General features: G+C 58.6%; 2 protein-coding genes across 5 annotated transcripts in view; one reads left to right on the top strand and one right to left on the bottom strand.

The window, feature by feature from the left end:
* Window positions 1–10775, top strand: part of VPS37C (VPS37C subunit of ESCRT-I) — a 28726-nt gene extending 17951 nt beyond the window's left edge. For all 4 annotated transcript variants that reach the window (XM_006730312.3, XM_031024824.2, XM_031024823.2 and 1 more), the window contains 4 exons: window positions 3546–3643; window positions 6812–6983; window positions 7720–7802; window positions 8450–10775. In XM_006730312.3, the coding sequence (XP_006730375.1) occupies window positions 3551–3643; window positions 6812–6983; window positions 7720–7802; window positions 8450–9172 (1071 nt within the window). In that variant the 5' untranslated portion in view covers window positions 3546–3550 and the 3' untranslated portion in view covers window positions 9173–10775. The remainder of the gene's footprint in view (window positions 1–3545; window positions 3644–6811; window positions 6984–7719; window positions 7803–8449) is intronic.
* A 3132-nt stretch (window positions 10776–13907) lies between these two features.
* CD5 (CD5 molecule) overlaps window positions 13908–19510 on the bottom strand; it is a 19038-nt gene continuing 13435 nt past the window's right edge. Inside the window, exons 6-11 of the mRNA XM_031024812.2 lie at window positions 18285–18578; window positions 17440–17565; window positions 16534–16587; window positions 15570–15689; window positions 14903–14994; window positions 13908–14279 (exon numbers count right to left, since the gene is read on the bottom strand). Of these exons, the coding sequence (XP_030880672.2) occupies window positions 14906–14994; window positions 15570–15689; window positions 16534–16587; window positions 17440–17565; window positions 18285–18578 (683 nt within the window). The 3' untranslated portion in view covers window positions 13908–14279; window positions 14903–14905. The remainder of the gene's footprint in view (window positions 14280–14902; window positions 14995–15569; window positions 15690–16533; window positions 16588–17439; window positions 17566–18284; window positions 18579–19510) is intronic.

A 19510-nucleotide genomic window follows, 5' to 3' on the forward strand; every position in this document is an offset into this window, starting at 1 on the left:
TCCCGGGATCGAGTCCCGCATTGGGCTCCCTGCTCGGCGGGAAGCCTGCTTCTCCCTCTGACCCTCCCCCCTCTCATGTGCTCTCTGTCTCTCTCATTCTCTCTCTCTCAAATAAATAAATAAAATCTTAAAAAAAAAAAAAAAGTCACACGAAGAGTCCTGGAGAGTTCTGGGTCTGGAGGAGGACCTGGGACTCCGGCGATTTTGAGGGGCATGCTGCAAAGCCCCCACTGGGGAGGGCCCGGGGCAAGTGACGTCCCCTCTCTGAGCCTCCTCGGCGAGGCCGGGTGCTGGCCGTACTCGCTGCATCCGCTGGTCGCGAGGGTCCTCGTAATGCAAGTGGTTAACGCTCGCTGTGTTCCAGGCACCGCTGTTGTAACAGATGGGGGACCTAAGGCACAAAGAAGTTATACAACAGGGCTTGTAGGTGACAGGGAGGGATTCAAACCCAGGCTATCTGGCTGCAGAGTCCATTCTAACCTCAAGGCCAGTGGTTCTCAAAGTGTGTTCCCGGGAGCCCTGGGTGGAGGGGTGGTCTTTGAGACCCTTTCAGGCTGCCTCTGAGGTCAGAATGATTCTCATAATCTAAGGTGTTACTCTCCTTTTTACTGTGTTTCTTGCATGAGTATACAGTGGGGTTTTCGGAGGGTACATGGCATGCGATCACATCATCCTTCTGGTGGCTTCTGACATACGGGTGCTTGCATAGTCTTGTATTTTACAGATGTCTCCCTGTGGCAACCACGAGCATGTTTTCCATCTCGACAACCTTCTCATCTTAAGAAGGTTATATAAAAAGAATCCTATGTTATATAAGCAGAATGTTCTATAAATGACCTTTCACTCAGAAAAATTCCCTTGAGATCCATTCAAGTCACAGACATCGATTTCTTCCTTTTTACCGGAGAGTCTCGCTTTACTATAAGCCGTAGCACAGCTTGTAAGACTCTCTGCTAACTGGAGATCATTTGGGTTGTTTCCAATTCCAGGCTGTTCCAATGAAAGCTGCTGTGAACATTCAAAGAAAATAAAGTAGAAAAATTTCTCACTTTTAATATCTCATATGGTCAATACTAATACCTAAAATCCACCACATAAGGGTGACCTCTTCAGGTTCCTCAGTAACGTCAGGGGTGAAAGGTGTCCTGAGACCAGAAAGCATGTGATCCGCTGCTCGAGGCCGTGCTGCCTTGTGTGGGACTTACTGAGCACGGACGGTGACACCCGCCTTGGGAAGGGGCTGGGGGCCAGTTGCTCCGCTCAGGGCTCCCCCCGTGTGTGGGAGTGCACCTGCCCGGGGCCTCCGCAGACACCCTGCCGACCGCGCCAGGGGGTGTGTGGTCAGCCAGCTGCCCAGGCCGGAGCTTCCCTCGGCCGCGGGCTCTCTGGGCCCGGCCCCGACTGCAGGAGCTGGCGGACACCCGGTTCTGTGCTGGAGCCCGGCTCGGCACTGCCAGTGCTCCGGGGATCTGGCCCACGCCGGAGGCCGTGGTAATGAATAATTTCTCTGGTGTCGGAGCCCTTCGCCAGCATTTGTTCCTTAAGCCCGCACTGTGTCGGCCTCATCTTGCCGAACCTTACACCTGCCCATTTTGCTGATGGAGAACCTGAGGCTCGGGGAGGTCCCGGTTGTGGGAGGTCCCTCGGCTGGGAAGTGGCAGGGCCAGGATTCAGACGAGGTTTGTTTTTAGAGCGCTGCTCCACGTGTCGTGTTTGCCCCGCTGGTCCCGTTCATGGTGGACTCACTCGGTCTGCAGGGTGGGAAGCAGCGCACGCCAGAGTTCTCCTTCCCGGGGCCTGTGTAGTCTGCCACTCCCCTGCTCCAGCTTTCAGACCAAGTTTTTGGAGCAGCAGGGTGAGATGGGGACAGAAGGGAGGTTTGGATTTTCACTCTGCCCTTTACTAACCTTTCTGATCCCCACCTGTAAAGGGACAGTTGCCTGCTTACCCCCCCCGCCCCCGCCCCTGGCAGGATCAGAAGAGACCGCACGTGCAAAACTCAGCATTCCTTGCCTTAGAGGTTGGGGACCACGTTCAACCCTCGGGAGAGAAGAGATGGTGGTTGACTACTCTGTTTGGCTAGCTCTTTCTCAGGAGAGTGATCCTAGAATTTGTTGTCGAAGCGAGTTTTGAACACGAGAAGGGGGCACCGTTAAGAGCTGTGCCGGCACGTGAGGAGTAAACCAGCACTTTGCTGGCCAGTGGGAGGCTGTCACTGTTGATCAGGTTCTCCTTTCATCTGTCCGATGGCCTAGGAGAGACCATTCCCTTCCATTCCAGACGGGAAGCTAGGACCTGGAGGTCACTTCTGGCCACACAGGTGCCACATTGGTCCTCGATTCCAGAGCCCCTTCTTGGACCTTATTACACTTATTACACTTCCCAGCCGAGGGACCTCCCACAACCGGGACCTCCCTGAGCCTCAGGTTCTCCATCAGCAAAATGGGCAGGTGTTAAGTTTCAGTAAGATGAGGCCGACACAGTGCGGGCTTAAGGAACAAATGCTGGTGAAGGGCCCCGACACCAGAGAAGTTACTTATTATTACAGCCTCTGGCGTGGCCCACTACGGGCAGCATGGGATCCCGCAGGCTGAGCACTGGTGCCGGGGAGGACAAGGGCCTCCCCGTCTCGGTCTCTCCGGAACCTGGAATCTTTTGAAAACGAACATCACTTTTGTAATGAGAAAGATCGACATCAGGGCTATAAGATGCATGTCTAGAAAAGATAACAGAGGACCTTGTCGGCAGAAAGGAAGAGTGGCCTCAGTGTGTCTGCACTTCCTTCTCTTGGTCCCCGGGGCTCCCTCCTGGGGCTTGGCTGTGACCCCTCTGTCACGCAGACAGTCGGTGTCCTTGTTGGCAGAGTGACAGAGGAGGGGGAGGCCCGCTGAAACCAGCTCTTTTGACCAGGCGGATGTTCTGTTGGGGTCGGTCAGTTTTCTTTGCCTTCTGAGTGCCTTGGGGGCCAATGTGATGATTGTTGTTGTTGTTCTTCCCCGAGGAGGCCCTGCCTGTGACTGTCCGTTTCTGTGGCCCGTGGAGAGGACTGTGGTCGCCGAGCACAGTTGAGGGAAACCCCAGGTTGTCAGGGTACTAAGCAGAACAAGCAGTGATGCCCTCGAGTCTGGGATGCTGAGTCTGTACAGCCCCCGCATGTGAAGGTTCGGGTGTGTTTCTGGTTCAGGCAGAAATAGACACCAGAGGGCCTGCTGGCATCCAGGCTCACAGGCGGCCTTGGGCCCAACTTTGTCTTTGTCCCTGGCTGCCTGGCTTCTCCTTCTGCCTTTTCCTGTGTGATCCTTGGGCAGCTTTATCTAGCACCCCAAGGAGTTGTGGTGTTGCCTCTGGCTGCCGAGGGCTTTCACCTATCCTGTTGCTCCTGGTTTGGTGGAAGGAGTGGAGCTCCCTGGTCTCCCTGGGGACAGGGGATGGCAGGGTGGCCGGGATCTGCTTGCTGGGACCCTTGTCCCACCCTGAGGCTTCCTGCCCAGTGGAAGCATAGTGGGAAACCGCAGTGTGTCTTTCCCTCTGTTCTGTGTTCACAGGGAAGATGGAGACTCTGAAAGACAAGACGTTGGAGGAGCTGGAGGAGATGCAGAATGACCCGGAGGCCATTAACCGGCTGGCCCAGGAGGCCCCCGAGGTAGAGCAAGGCTGTCATGGGACCTGAGGAAGGGCAGCAGATGGGACCTTGGCCCTGCTTCGGGACACTGGCTTGGTGGGAGTTGGGGCCATGTTCTTCTCCCTTTTCTGTGGCCTTCCCTCTGGTTTGGACCAAGCCAGGGGAATCCCTGAGATCTGAGTCTAGCTCCTGGGCTCTCTGGGAGTTCTGGGGGACAGTGCTGGGGCATCCGGGGCCCCCCTGTGAGTCGGCACATATTGTTCCAGCCTGACCCTGGAGGCGGTTTCTGCAAGTACTCATACCATTTTGCGGCTGTCTTTCCCCAAGGGCCTTGTGTGGCCCTGCATCTAGGGAAGGAGCCATTCTTGGCCTGGGGTATGGGCCCATCTCCTGTTTGATCCCGTTTCCTGTAATAACTGGCACCTAACCAATCTCAGCTCATCACAGTCCCCGTGGGAATAAAATAACCCTTCCGAATGTATAGAACTTTCTGCTTACATTTATAAAGGCCTTCCCGTCTCCTCGACCCCGTGACCCCCGCGAGGTCAGGCGACTGGATGGGGCCAAGAGCTGGGTATACCCACAGTCCCGCCTCGAGTAGCTGCAGCCTGTCCCCTGCTCTGGGAGCTACCCCTGCCGCTCCTCATGCTGGGGACGGACACAAGTACAAGCAGTGCCCATCTCATTGGATTAGCGTTCGGAATAGATTTTTATTTTCACTGATCAACAGGTATGGTGTGTCTCTGCTGGGGATTCACAGTCTGTTCTCAACACAAGGGAAGTCACCCTGTCCAGCTTCTCCCTGCCTTCTGTACGGTGTGCCCAGTGCGGCCGTGTTCCCTTGCCCCTTCCTAGCTTGTGCTCTGGCTGCCCCCACCTCCCCCCACCTGCCCCGCTACCCAAATGAGCAATTTTTGCTGGGGGGTAGGGGGGATAGAGTAGGGGGCAGGGTGTGAGGACGGGTAGGGGGGCTCCGTGTGGCACATTCTGCTGCCTTGAGCCTCGCTCGGCGAGGACTGGAAGCAAAGCCTGTGTTGGTTAAGCCCAAGCCCGCCTCAGTGGTCAGTCAGGCTGTGACGTGGCCAGGATCTGGCCCAGCCAGCACCATGCCGGCCTCCTTCATCCTCCGTTTGTCTGTCACGAATTAAGCATAAGTGTTTCTTGACTCTGCCGTGAGCACAGCGTTCTAGGAATTCCAAGGCCAGCTCTAAAGTGTGGGAAACTTGGCAGAAGCGAGCCTTCACATAAGTATAATTAATTGATTTCCAAGCTGAGCAGGCTGATAGACTTGATGCCGAAGCGCAGAATTGCAGAAAATGTAAGCGCAGACAACCTCTGGGGCTGAAGGCGACTCGAATTTTGTGGACTACAGCCAGTCAGACCAGTCGATTTGAGTTCTTGGAGGGGAAAAACACTTCTGGGATCAAGGGGAAGCGAAGTAGGGCAAGCTACTTAGATTTGCAAAACCCCTTGGACGAGGTTTCCACCATGGTCTATCAAACATAATTTTACACATCCTAGTCGCGTGGCTGTGCAGAGAGACGTGAGCCGGTTCGGTGTGGGATGTGGACGTTGCTTGGAGAGAAGAAAGCTAGCTAGTAGGGGGGCTCTCTCCACAGAGGGCAGTGACTGGTGGGGTGCACGCAGGCCTGGTGAGCACCTCTGGGCGGGGTGCTAGAACTCTTATTGACCTCTTCGGAATGACTGGTGGAAGGCTTCATAGTGAACCTCCATGGAGAAAGATTTGGGGGAGGCTGCGGGAGAACAGGCCAGAATGTGTAGGACAAGGTGCAGGGCTGAATGACACAGCTTACATTTATTGGCTGAGACCCAGGGAAAAGGCCGTGGACACCTGGGGGGGCCAGCGGGGCAGCTGAGCAGAGGGCTTCAGGCCTCCCACTCTGCAGCTCGCCGAGTGGCTCCGAAGTGCTCATGGCAGCAAACCGGTCAGCCCAGATGTGGGGGCAGCTTGCTGTTGTGGGGAGACCGGAGAGACCCCAGGCAGGCCCCAGGATCCCTGGGCCCCCGCGGCTGCACTGTGGAGGGGAGGCGGGTCTGCACCCCCTCTGTCCCATCTGGAGCGTGAAGAGCGGGCTCCAGGCCCGCCCCAGAGCTTGGAGCTCAAGGCCCTGTGGCCGGGGAGCAGCAGGAGGGCAGGCTTCCGGGACAGCCCTGGCCTGTGGGGGATGAGCCGGTCCGTTCATCACGTGCCGACCGTGGCGGCCCCCGCGTGGCAGCTACTCGTGCGCAGCGGTGCCCTGAGCCCTCTACTGGGCGCTGAGCACTCTCTTCTCGTGCCACGCGGGGCTCTCGGTGGACCGTCGCTGTCTCGGGGGTGGTGGGTCCGACTCTCCGCCCTCCTCCCGGTAAAGAGGACTCCGACGCAGGGATGGAGCTTCAGGCCGTAGCAGGTCTGGGAAGGGCTCCTGGGGCTGTCGCCTCCCTTGCTAATGGCCACAAGGGACCTGGCTGAGGGGACAGCGCTGCTTTGCTTGGGGAAGTGCTTTCAGGGGGGGCACAGCCAGGGGCCAAGGTTGGCATGAGGGCCTCAGGTCGTCCGTGTCGGTGGGCGCCTTCTGCTGGCTGAGAGGCCCCTCCAGTTCCTGGGGACGCCGCCGTTAGCTCATCTGCACAGCTTCTCTGCAGGACCTACCTGTGGCCCAGGAAGCAAGGACAAGTCTCCCCTGAGTCAGTGTCCCGGTCTGGCCCTGCCTTTCTCACCCCTTAGAGTAACCGTTCTGGGGCCTCATGCATGTCTGGCCTGTGGTTGTGACTCAGGCACCTCAGAGTAGGCCTCCTGCCTCAGAATCTTGGGGATAAGTAGTTTGGGATTTTGGTCCCTTCCCTCCTAGAAAGCCTCTGCCTCGTGCATATTAATTGGTCCACCTGCTTGCTGGCGCTCGGCAGGGCCGTGGCGGCCTGGCTCCTGCTCGTCACGTGGCCTTGGGCAAGCTGCTGACCTTCAGTGCGCTTCCTGCCTGTGTCCACCGCATGGGGTGTTGGGTTAGTGATTCAGTGAGGTGCCTGGGTCAGAGTGCTTGGCTCAGGTCCATCGGACCCTAGCTGGGGGTATTACCCCCTTCTCCCACCGGGAGCGACAAGTCCCAGAAGCCCCAGGTGCAGCCTGCCACGAGGTGAGTGGTGGTGATGGTGAGGATGGTTCTTACGGTCAACGTCCTGTTCTTTTAGGTCCAGGACCTGCAGCTGGAACGGGAGATGGCACTGGCCACCAACCGGAGCCTGGCGGAGCAGAACCTGGAGTTCCAAGGCCCCCTGGAGATCAGCCGTTCAAACCTCTCAGACAAGTACCAGGAACTCCGGAAGCTCGTGGAGCGGTGCCAGGAGCAGAAGGCGAAGCTTGGTAGGGACGGCCTGGAGCAAGCTCTGGGTGCTTGTCTGTCAACTTGGAGGCCCCGTTCAAGCTCCGGGAATAGTGCGGAAGGATACGTTCCCTCCCCCTTCCCCAGGATAGGAAAGACCCCCTGCCGGCCCCCTGCGCTGAGTGCTTACATACGTTTTTCCCAACAGCCTAGAAGGGGAGGGACTGTTGTTCTTGTTCCATAGATGAGAAAAATGAGGCTCAGAGAGAGTCAGGAACGTGGCCAGGCTTCTCTGGCTAGATTTGGGACTTGAGTCCAGAGAGCCTGCCTCCCCGCTGTTGCTGGGCAACATCGCGCTTTGCGGCGCTGGGCTGGGCTCTCCGTGTCCCGGGACCTGCCATCAGTGAGGGGGGCTGTCGGTCTCAGCCATGGAGAAGCTTGGTGCTCAGACAGTGCAGTAACCTCCACCCCCCCACCCCCCCACCCCCGCCCCCATGAGGCAGCACAGGGCTGGGGCTGGTTGGTGGGCTCTGGTGCTCGAGTCCTTTCTGCTGGCATTGAGATGGCTGGCTAGCCAAGGTCTGGGCCGGGCCTGGTAGAGCCCTCTCTGCTCAGGAAGGTGACCTCAGGGAACTGGGCTCCACCCCAGACCCCCTGACCAGGGCTGGGCCTCTGAGCACACAGAGGACGCTGTGAGGGTCTTTGCCGAAAGCTCAGCCTCCAACACTGAATGGAAAGGCACTTGCAGAATGTCGATCTTTCTGCCCTCCCTTCCAGAGAAATTTTCTTCAGCACTGCAGCCAGAGACCTTGTTAGACCTTCTGCAGATCGAAGGCATGAAGATCGAAGAAGAGTCTGAGGTAGGATGGCTGTTGTCACACCCTCTTCCGTGTCAGGCCCTGGAGCGGGAACCCTTTGGAATGAGCACTGGGTGTCTGCAAAGTTGGGACGAGGGGCATTAGTAGACGGCAAAGGTGGATGACATGGTTAGTCCCAGTGGAGGCCCTGTTGGCCCCCGGCCCCACCCCGGCTGCCTGGCCTCTCTGTTCTGCTTCCCTCTGGCCATCTCTTCAGTCTGTGGGCAGACGGGCTCCCTCTGGTTCTCCGTGCCCTGGGTGGAAGAAGCTGCCAGGTCCTCCCAGCCCGGGGCCCGCCTGCACTGGCAACTGAGTAGCTAGTGTTCATCCATTTATTCATCACGGCCATGCAGGAGCCACCGCGAGCCTGGCACGATGCCAGGGGCGGGGGACAGCAGTGGCCACCACAGCCCCTGCCCTCCAGGAGCTGCCATTCTGGTGAGGGAGACAGAACACCCAGCGAGTGCAGGTAGAAGAGGTCAGCGGTGATAAGTGCCATAAGGAGAAAGTCCCAAGTGGGGGCCAGAGAAGACAGGGAGCGCCTGCAGCGGGCTGTGCGGGAGGGCCGCAGTTGGCCTTTGATCCTGGGGACCATGGGCAGCCTTGATCCCAGGCAGGCCCCTGTTGTCACCAGACCTTATGTCTTCTAGGCCATGGCTGAGAAGTTCCTGGAGGGCGAGGTGCCCTTGGAAACATTTCTGGAGAACTTTTCCTCCATGAGGATGCTGTCCCATCTGCGAAGGGTGCGCGTGGAGAAGCTCCAGGATGTGATGAGGAAGCCCAGAGTTTCCCAGGAGCCGGCCGGTGACGCCCCTCCTCCACGCCCGCCGCCCCCGCCTCGGCCGGCCGCGCAGGCCACACCCCCTGTGGCCGAAGAGCCGCCCCCGCCCCCATCAGTAGTGCCTCCTTACCCTTTGCCCTACAGCCCGTCTCCTGGCATACCCATGGGCCCCACCGCCCAGGGCGCACTCCAGCCGGCCCCCTTCCCCGTGGTGTCCCAGCCCTCCTTTCCCTACAGGGGGCCCTTGGGCCCCCTGTACCCGTCAGCCCACCCGGGACCCCGGGGTGCTGCGGGCTACTCCTGGTCCCCACAGAGGAGCACACCCTCCCGGCCAGGCTATCCCGTGGCCCCCACTACTGCCTCTGGCCCCGGGTACCCCTTGGCAGGGAGCCGGGCCCCCAGTCCTGGTTATCCTCAACAGGCCCCCTACCTCTCGCCAGGACGAAGACCTCCCTACCCAACGCAGTCCCCGCTCCCGAGCTTCCCAGGTCAGCCCCAGCCCTCAGGCCCCCCTCAGCCGCCCTACCCCCCTGGGCCTGCCCCTCCCTATGGGTTTCCACCACCTCAGGGTCCTGCCTGGCCTGGGTATTAGACGCCGTCCTGGCCCTCGGCCCTTCTCTACTCCCACCTGTGCCACAGCCCTTGGCCCGCCCACCACTGAGATTCGAGGTTACATTGGAAGTGGACTTGGGTCAGCACACGGGGGCCCTGGGGGGGCCTGGTTGGGAGCGTGCAGGCCTGGAGAGCACCAGGCAGTGTGACTGGCTTGGCCGCGTGGCTGGTCACAGCACTTGCTGGCTTCCTGGGGGGAAGGGAGCGCCTCCTTTCGGTGACTGGCTTCAGCTTTCCTGGTGCTAGCCAGGCGGGGAGTTTGGTCCCTCTTTGTGGGTGTCCATGTGAGTGAGCAGGCGCGCGTTTGTGGACATCTGCTTGGGCCTGCGCTCCCGGACACTGGAACCAAATGCAATGATCTCAGTGACGAGGGGGCCGGTCTCCAGCCCCTGCTCACCCCTCTCCCTCCCTCCTGGGATTTGGCGCATTCAACCTGGTGCCCGTGGCCAGGGATGCAGCTCTGTGTCTGTCCGGTCCTTTCAAGGATGGCCTGCCCCACGCACCATGGCTGGAGTTGGATCAGGGGGAGGGCGCAGTTAGGAAGAACTCTTGCTGATTTTTAAGTCCCACAAAAAGCCATAATTGAACTCTGATAGGCCGGTGTCAGAGAAGTGTGTTCTGTGAGCTGGTTTGAACGGCGGCAGCCGGAGCAGCGAGAAAGCTGGGGATTGTGAAGGTGGACCCCAGACCTTGCTCACACTGGTTGGAGAATCCGGGAGTCACCTTGGCTGAAGGAGAGGGAGCAGCTCTGGCCCAGGAGATAGCGCTCAACACCGGACTCATTTAGGAGTGGGGGGCCGGGTCACCTCCCCCAGCCGCCCTCTCTTCTCTGGGGCCCTCCATTTCCGGTTGACTTCTGGGGTTCCCCACCCCCCATCCATCCACTCCTCTAGTGCCTTGAATCTCATCCACAGCAGCCCGCCCTCCCACTTCATCTCTGTCCTCTGGCTCTCTGGTGTTACGACCCCCGCCCCAGCACCGCTCCTCAGACAGAGGACGCCCGAACAGTGACTTCCCACCTGGTGCTTCGCAGACACCATCGCTCTGTCGGACGGAGTCCATTTCTGTGCTTCTCTCTCGTCTTCAGAATGTACAGGGCAGGGATGTGACTCCGTGCCCCACACAGCCCCCGGCACACTGGGGGTTTTACGCGTGTTCAGTAATAACAAAGGCAGTAGACCAAAGGGGTGTGATGAACGAAGCATTAACTTGATTGTTCCGGATATGAACCAGGTCTCAAGGGCAGACTCTGGAGCTGCTATCAGCTAGGAAGTCATATGTGCCTTGATATGTCCACTACTTGAGTACCCAGTATCTGGTGGGCCCGGGGTGCTGGGGGCCCACGAGGAAACTCGACCTTCTGGTGCCTGCCCCCCTCCCTGGCCTGCGCGCCATCAGTGGGTATTCCCCAGGAGATGCTCCATTTGCGCGTCGGTTGCTTGCCAATTGTGCTTGCTTCTCCTAAGTTATTTATGAAGAGAAATCACTAATGGACTCTACTGGTTCGAGAGCTTCTGAACTGGGTGAACGATCGCTGGTATGTTTGTATAATTAATTGCCATAATAAACTTTGAGGAGTTACACATCGTGCGGTCGCTCCGGTGGGTTTGCGAAGTGAAGGTGTGGCTGCTGGGGCTGGGGGTTGGGGGCCCGGGTCGGGGGGGAGGTGGGGGCGTGGAAGTCAGGATCATGCTCTGCTGAAGGGCCTCTTTGATCATGTCCGCAAAGCCTCATCTATCTGGATATCCTCTCTCGAGCGGCTGCCCTCCCCTGCTCCTTTGCCCCGGGTCTGGTGGGGTAGGGCTCACCGCGTGTCCCCACCCCACCCCCCACGCCAGCCCATTTCCCTAAATTACGGCACCCGCCTGACCATCGGGGGCATGTGAGCGTGCCGAAGCCTCTCCATCAAGCTCCTTCGGAGAAAGTGGTGCTTCCTCTCGTCAGCCCCTCGTGCCCCCTGCCGCCACTCCAGGACCCGGGGCAAAGCCAGTGACTAGACCGTGTTGCCGGAGTGCGATTTGTCGGCTTCTTCCTACAGAGCCAAGTTGGCTTCTGACTCTCCTGTGGCCTTTTCCTTTCTTCTACACTTTGGTTTTCCATCTTCGGCCTTTCCACGCGGGGACCTGCATATTTGCCACAGGTCGCCACCAGGGGGCGTACGGGGCTCAGCCTAGCGAGGGCGGCGCCACATTCCTGCCCCCGGCCGTCAGCCCGTCCAGTTTCTGAACGGATAGAGAGGGGCCGTGACGCTGGCTGTGAGCTAGGTGGTCTTCAGCCACTGCCCAGCCTGCTCCTTCTCCAGCCCACCCTGAGCTCAGCTGGTTCTATCATGAGGTTTGGGAGGGTGTCTTCTGCTTTCGGCAGTAAGGGCAGCTTTGGGGGCTTCTGATGGACCCTCCAGTCAGCGCTTCTGCTTTTCCTTCCCGGCCAAGTGACCGGGACAGGCTGCCTGTGGGCAACGTGCAGAGATGCTGTGGATTGTCAGTACTGGATATGCAACAGGGCCACCCGACATGCATGCATCGTCTCGTTGGGTCCTTTCGACAGCCCTTTGACCCCCAATTTTAAGCAAGGGAGGAGACTGCAGGGTGGGTGGGTCAGGGACACGGTGGCCTAGCCCGGAGGGGCGGGGGCCGGGCTGGCACCTGGCTGGCTGACCTGCTCCGCCACCAGGCCATGCCTTTGTGCTGTCAGAAGAGGCCACCGCCCTGCAGAAAGCTTGCGGAATTGAAGCCCACGTTAAGAATCCCTGGGCTTTAGTCAAACTTTTACTGCCTTTTGCCCCCTCCTGAACTCTGGTGGCGCCTTGCATGTGTCCAGGGTTCAGGACACACGACACCAGGGAGAGTCAGAAGCCAACTTGGCTCTGTAGGAAGAAGCCGACAAATCGCACTCCGGCAACACGGTCTAGTCACTGGCTTTGCCCCGGGTCCTGGAGTGGCGGCAGGGGGCACGAGGGGCTGACGAGAGGAAGCACCACTTTCTCCGAAGGGGCTTGATGGAGAGAGGCTTCGGCACGCTCACATGCCCCCGACGGTCAGGCGGGTGCCGTAATTTAGGGAAATGGGCTGGCGTGGGGGGTGGGGTGGGGACACGCAGTGAGCCCTATCCTCTCTGGCTCGGGGGCCGCTGGCCCCTACTCTGCTCTGGCAGCTTGCTGTAAGGCAAGAGGGTGGACCCGAGGCGGCCCAGGCCGCGGCACAGCCTCCGGGCTCCTCTTCTGTGAGGGAGGTGGCCCGTGAGGGGCTCGCGGCGGGGAGCAGCGCCCAGCCCGGGCCTGTGGCCGGAGTCTTCCTGCTAAGGCCGGAGCCTGACAAAAGGCACCTCCAAGGCCGAGACGGCGCCTCTGCAACTGCTTACCAAACACATCTTTGGGGGGCGCCCCACCCAGGCCCGCCACCACTTGGAAAACCGTTTTCTAAAGAGACCTAACACCTCAATGCAGCTCCTTTTTTGCGGCGGGGGGGGGGGGGGGGGTGGCTTAAGTAGGCCATGGTTGTGCTGAGGCTGCGCACGGTGGCCCAGCTGGAGAGTGGAGGGCTTTTACCAAGAAAGGTGCTGGTCGGCGACATTTGGTGCCTCACAGCCTCTGCCCTGTAGGGACGGAGGGTGCGCCTCCCCAAGACGCGCCGCTTGGCTCGGCGACTGTTTTGAGCTGAAGGCCATCAGGACTCTGAGTGCTCACGAGACACTCGCTGCCCCTCCTTCAACTGCATAGAAGAATCTAAATTGGAGGTCTTTCCAGAATAAGAGTTATTGCCAGAGATAAATGTTATCTGAGTGGCCCATCTGTACAGCAGGGCAAACATCTAATCACCAAACATCTGCTCGTCTTACTGCCCTGTGAAGAGCATTCCTTCCCTTTGAAGTCCCAGAGCCCTACGCCTTCTCCTTTGTTCAAAACGACACACAGACCTCATTTGGCCTGGCTTTGCAATTTCCACGTCTGTGTGGATTCCCCGTACACACTCCTCTTAACTTTGATTTTCTCCTGTTACTCCGTCTCACGTCAGTTTGATTCTTAGTCCAGCTCGAAGGACCTCTGGGGGAACCGGAATTCTTGCTCCCCGACGGCTCTCCCTAAAAGCCGCCTCTCTGTTCCCTCCTGAGGAACCCCTCACCCCTGCCAAGTGTAGGAAGGTTACTGGGGGCCCCTGTGTCCGGATCCCTAGCATGGTCGGGGCAGGTCCGAGAGCTGGGCTCGCCCGCTGGGCTCTCACGGGACTCTGGGGAGGACGGGAGGCCCGGTTGGAAGGTGTTGGCAGAGGGCTGACCAGACTCCTCTGACACGCTAGTGCCCCTGGGTCCCCTGATTTTGTGAGCACCCCTCCCCCATATCCTTCCAGTAACTCCCCGTGGCTCTTCCGGCGTTGGCTTCTGTGGCTCGGGCTGTGAAGAGCTGCTGCTCCTGGTGCAGACAGTGGCAGACTGTGACCCAAGAGGCCTCCTTAGGAGACTGGTGCCCAAGGGCTTACTGGGGCCCGGCCCGGCCTCTGCCTTTTCTAGATCTTCAGGCTCCCAGTGAGCTGTCCCCCTCTCGCTCGTCCTCCCCTCTGCCCGCCATGCCAAGCCGCTCCGTCTGACCAGGATGGCTACACCGCTGTCCCCAGAGGGGTGCAGGGGCTGGACCCTGCACTGAGGAGGGGAGGCCCTCTGGCTCGCAGGAAGTAGAAAAAGTGTTATTTACAAAGAACATATTAAAAAGACACTGGAAAACTGAGCCCACCCCGCCCGCCCCACCCCGCGCCCCAGAGCGGAGCTTCCTTCTCACTGGGGTCAGAGTCTGAGGAGAGAACCAATTCCTCTGGCTACCGCTCCCCACATGTCTGCTTGCGGGGGGGGGGGTCTCGTTTCTGGGTTGTGCCTTTCACGGCTCCCACATGCGGAGGGGCAGCCCGGCTGTGTTGGGGGTCTTCCCTGGGCCAGGCTCCAGCAGCCCGCAGCTGCAGGGACAGGGGACATATCTGAAGGCCCCCTTTACTCGGTCCATGTTCTGGCTGGGGCACAAATTATTTCCAGGTGGCGGATGCAAGAGTGTTCTCAGGAGACAGGTCTGGCTCTTGATGTTTCGTGCCTGGTGCCTGGTTCTGTGGGGAGAGAAGGAAACAGGTCAGAGGAGGAAACCTCACACCCCGGAGAGGGTTCAGGGAGGTGGGGGACAGGCCCTGAGCCCCTGGTTTGATGTCAGGGATCAGAGGCTGTCCCTCTTCCTGCTGACAGCTCTATAGGGGTCTCAGGGGCTCTTTTGGGTGGCCTTCTAAGATGCAGTTTAGGAGGAGGGGTTAAGGTCAATGATCCTTCTGCTATAATTGCCAAATCAGCACCTGTCACCTAAATTGCTAATGCTTATTCTTTCTGCCTGCAAGAGTCAAGATGTGGGGCGCCGGGGTGACTTAGTCAGTTAAGCGTCTGCCTTCAGCTCAGGTCATGATCCTGGGGTCCTGGGATTGAGCCCTATATGGGGCTCCCTGGTCAGCGGGGAGTCCGCTTCTCCCGCTCTCTCCGCCCCTCCCCTAGCTTGTGCTCTCTCTCTCGCTCACTCTCCCTCTCAAATAAATAAATAAAATCTTAAAAAAAAAAAAAAAGAGTCAAGATGTGCAGAGCCCCCCATTCCGGACGGGCAGGGCGGGCAGGAGGTGAGGAACTGAGGGGCTGGTGCTTATCCGTGGGGCTGTTCGGGGATCTCAGGGGGCCAGGCAGCGGGGCTCACCTTTCACAGCCTCTGAGCCCCGTGCAAATCGTAGTCACTATCGGAGGAATTATCAGGCTGGGTGGAAACACGATGCAGGGCCCCTTCCAGAGCTGCAGAAAGAAAAGAGGCCCTTTGCAGCAGGCTTACCCCACCAGGCAACACAGAGAGAGCCCCTCAGAGCCCAGGAGCCCGTGGGGGCCTGAAGATCACAGGGGCTTTATGAGCTGGTGCCTTGACAGTCCTGTATCTGTTTTGATCAAATCAGCCAGTGTTCACTAATGATACTGATCTCCAGGTTCCCTGGGGCTTAATTGTTCGTGCCAGTCAGGGAGCCTACAATACAGGGCTTCTGCAGGCCCCCGCTAGCTCTGTTCTGCCTGGAAGGAATCCAAGGAGCCTCATTTACCATCCGGCCCACAAGGCCCTGCGGAGAAACAGGCCTGTTAGGTCACAGCGGTGCTGTGGTTAATGGCATCCCAGCGTATTCTTCTCTTGAGCTGAGCGGCTCACGGTCTCCGGGGGGCAAGCCGAGGCCCGGGAAGGCTGGATCCGTTCCATACCCTACTGGGACCGCTGTCAAAGGGCAGTGAGAGCCCCCTGTCCCCCGGGGCATCCCTTCTCCGGGCAATCACGTGACCCGTGCTGCCGCCCGCCTCCATCCCCGGAAGCATCGGCGGCCACTTACCTGCATAAGCAGAGACGTGGGAGTTCCTGGGCGGCTGACTGTATTCGTTCTCCACGGATGAGACCGTGGGGTTCTCAACCTGGGACCGGACGGTCGCCGTGTGGTTGCGATGGAAAGACACTGAGCAGAGGCAGGAGACGGTGTCATTAGCCTCGCTGCTCTGTCCCTCCTCCTTCCCAACAGGGGCCGGGAATTTAAATTTCTTGTTCCTGCTGTGTGATGGGGGGGGGGCGGCAAGGGCACCCACAGTTCCTTCAGTGCATCCCTCTATCCTTTCTCCCTGGGCAGGTTCATTCTTGCAGGGGCCAGAGTTTTAGAGCAGCTTGGGGTTGGCCAGCAGTCTGATTGGCGGGGTGGCCCTTCCGCCCGTCAGTCATTCATCAAGCATTTATTAAGCAGGGAATTGGAATACAAGTGATAGGGCAGATAACATCCCTCCTCTCCTAGAGCTGAGGGGCTCTATATTGTAAAAGAGACTTCACAACACACCTTGACTTGCAAAAGGGAAGGAAGAATGTGGAGTGGGAGGAGGGCCATGGTTCTATCCATTAGGATGGTCTGGCTGTGGCTAGGGGGAGAGAGGATGAAGAACGAGGGTGCGGGATGGGCTAGCTGCTTCAAACGGTTTTAATGTTTTAAGACCGGCCTTTTTAAGTTGTTCCATGAGAAAAAGATTGGACAGCCCTTCTTGCAAAAATGCCTATTAAGGTTCTGATAAGTCCTGAGATAAAGAACCAAGTCTAATGTTGCTTAACTCACTGATTTCTAAATCTATATGAACATGGAGTCCTCTTTCGGGGTACCACCTGGTAACATCTGTTGACCACAGTCCCACCTTAGATGAGCACGGTGGAGACCAGAGGCCTCAAGTTGCTGCTGGCTTTGATAGTGATCAGCTATGAACCATGACCCATGTGGACACTGGCTGGGGCTGAGGGAGGACCATGCCTCCCGGGACACTTACTGTTCTGGTTCATTCCTGTGGGGCCAATCCACTGGCGCTGTTTCTTCTGGCGGACTGGGAGACAGGAAAGGCACATGAGGACGGGGCTGGGCAGGGATCATGGGAGGGAAGGATGGGGAGGTGGGGGGGTGAAGGGAGGCAAGAGGCGGTAGGTGCAGCTGAAGGAGGGACTGCTGGACTTAACCCCCTGAAGTCTTTCCGCGTCTCAGTTTTCTGATTTGCTTAGGAGGGTAACTGGACCCACCTAGAGCTAAAGGAGCGTGTTGAGGGGGCTGCTTCTCCAGAAGAAACAACCGCGGGGCATTACAACCAGAATAAAGCCGAGGAGGGCGCTAGGGACCTGGCCAACACTGCGCATCTCCAGGCCTTCTCTTTTCAGCCTCAGCCTCTCTAATCCACTTCCTGTCTCTGAATAATTTTTCTCAGAGCTCTGCAAGGCAAGGATACCAGCCCCTTATATTCACAATGTGCGCAATCGCCCATTAGGCAGATGAAGAAACTGAGGCTCAGAGAGGAAGTGGCTCAATCAGTGTCTTGCAGTCGCTAGGGAGTGGAGCCAGCCCTGGAACCCAGATCCCGAGGCTGGGGGCGTGCTCCAGTCTGAAAAAGGCCACGCCCCTTCGGCCTGGGGGTGCGTCGTGGGGGCGGGGTCAGGTGTGGGCCAATCAGCGCTTACCAGGTTCCTGATTTTCTGTTCCTAAGGGGGGGAAAAGGAGGGGCGGGGGGAGGAGGGGCGGGGGGGGGAGGGGGGGAGGAGGGGTTGGGGGAGGAGGAGGGGCTGGGGGGAGAGGGGCTGGGAGGAGGAGGGGAGGGGAAGGGTGGCAAAGCGGAGGTGCCCTCTTCCGCCCCTCCCGGCTCCCCTCACAGGGGCTAGAAAGGGACGGGGTTTGGGGCACCCGCACCTACATTTCTTCACCAGCTTCCTGTAGGCGTGAGGGCCGCACACGACCAGCAGCACTGCCAAGAGCACAAGAGCTAGGATGATGCTCACCACGGTGCCTGCGCCCAGGCCTGCCGGGTTTGGATCCTGGCCTGGGGGAGGCAGAGAGGTCAGGGCGGTCCTGCCCGGGCCATCGGAACCGTCTGCTCAGAGGGAGGCTGCTGGCTGGCCGGCTCCCCCCGCCCCCCCTTGCTCCTGGCAGTAACACCAGCATGTGCAGAAGGCAGTTATACACTAGCCTCTCCAGCCGTCTCTGGAATTCTCTGCTACCCATTCATCTATCTACTCCCTATTATCCAGCACTTCATCATCCAGCTATCATTGGCCACTCTTGTTATCAACTATTTAACTTTCTACCCTTTGCCAGTTGCTTATAAGTGATCACCTTGCCATCATATGCTAATAGCCATCCACCCATCCATCCATCCATCCATCCATCCACCCACCTGTCCGTCCGTCCGTCCATCCATCCGTCCACCCATCCATCATCCACCCGTCCATCCCTCTTTTGTGCGTTATTCGATTACTATTTCTCCCTTGCTTTTCTGTCTTCCATCCTGGAAGACTAGAAGATAGAATGAAAGCTCTCTCATCCATCAAGGCCAGTCTCCTCTTTATGGCTCATGCTCATTGCTCTCTGAGCACCATTGCCACCCCCCGCCCTCAATTTGCCAGCTCTCCATCCTTTTCCAGGGCTCTGCAGCTCTCTGTCTAATCCTGGAGCCTGTCCTTCAGAAACACGCTCAGTGCTTAGGTCCTAGAGGGAAAATCCAGAACTGCCCTCTGCCCCGGTGGGCTGTGGCCAACTCACACGTGACAAACACCCTCTTGCAGTGGGCTTTTTTCTCTTGCAGCTGGTGGCACTGGGACAGCTTCTCCTGCGGACAGGAGAAGCCGTGGGAGGTCTTCTCGGCGGCATCCAGCACCCGGTAGGAGTTGACTTTGCCGCACTGCTGCTCCCGGCACACCTCCTCCCACCGCGCTGTGCCCTTGGCCCGGGGCACGTCGCACAGGACGTCCCACCGCTTGCCCTGGCGCACCTCCACGGAGCCTTCGCACAAGCTGCTGCCCCCCACCAGGCGGCTCTGCACCTTGGGCTGGAAATCTGGAGAGGGGAAGCAACGGAAGGCACATGGCGGGTTTGGAGGGCGCTCCCTCGGCCCTAGCCTACGTGCCTGGCCACTGGGGCCCCGTGTCGCTGGCCAAGGGGAGGCCTTGGCAAAGCCCAGCTTGTTGGGGGGGGCTGGTATCACCTTCCTTTCTGTCCTTCCCTCCTTCTGGCATCTTCTGGCATTTCCCGCATCACGCTCTTGCCCTGGCATGTATGGGCAGCTGCTGGTATCTACCCTGAGATGTGACACCACGGGCGCTTTCAGGGAAGAAGCTGCAGAGTGGCGATGCCCGATGCCCGGGGCCCCCAGGCAGGTGAGGGTAAGAGAAGAGCAATGAGAAACAGGCTCCCCCTGGGTCCAAGTCCCTCTGAGAACCATCCTCTCCTTCGCCTGCTGCTCCTTGGGAGGTGGGAGGGCTTTTCAGAAAGGAGAAACTGAGGCCCAGGAACGGGAAACACTTCCTGCTCTGGGTCCTGGCAGTTCAGGGGTGAGACAGGACCCAGGAATCCTGCTGCCCAGCCTCAAGGGGTTGGCTTTCATGAAAGGACTGAGTCCATTTCTGCTTGTTAGGGTGGGGCTCCAGGGCTGAGGCCCACCTGTGCTCAGGTTAGAGTGAGTTGTGATCTCATCAGCTTGGCCTGTTTCCATAGCAACATCCATCTAAAAGGCCCTAGGAAATTTTCTACTTAGAACAGAATTTCTTTTTTTTTTTTTTTTTTGGAGACTTATTTTTTTTTTTTATTCTTATGTTAATCCCCATACATTACATCATTAGTTCTAGATGAAGTGTTCCATGATTCATTGTTCGTGCACAACACCCAGTGCTCCATGCAGAACGTGCCCTCCTCAACACCCACCACCAGGCCAACCCATCCTCCCACCCCCCTCCCCTCTAGAACCCTCAGTTTGTTTTTCAGAGTCCATC

Source organism: Leptonychotes weddellii, chromosome 11, assembly GCF_054177405.1.
Source record: "Leptonychotes weddellii isolate Sample4059 chromosome 11, ASM5417740v2, whole genome shotgun sequence".
NCBI lineage: Eukaryota > Metazoa > Chordata > Mammalia > Carnivora > Phocidae > Leptonychotes > Leptonychotes weddellii.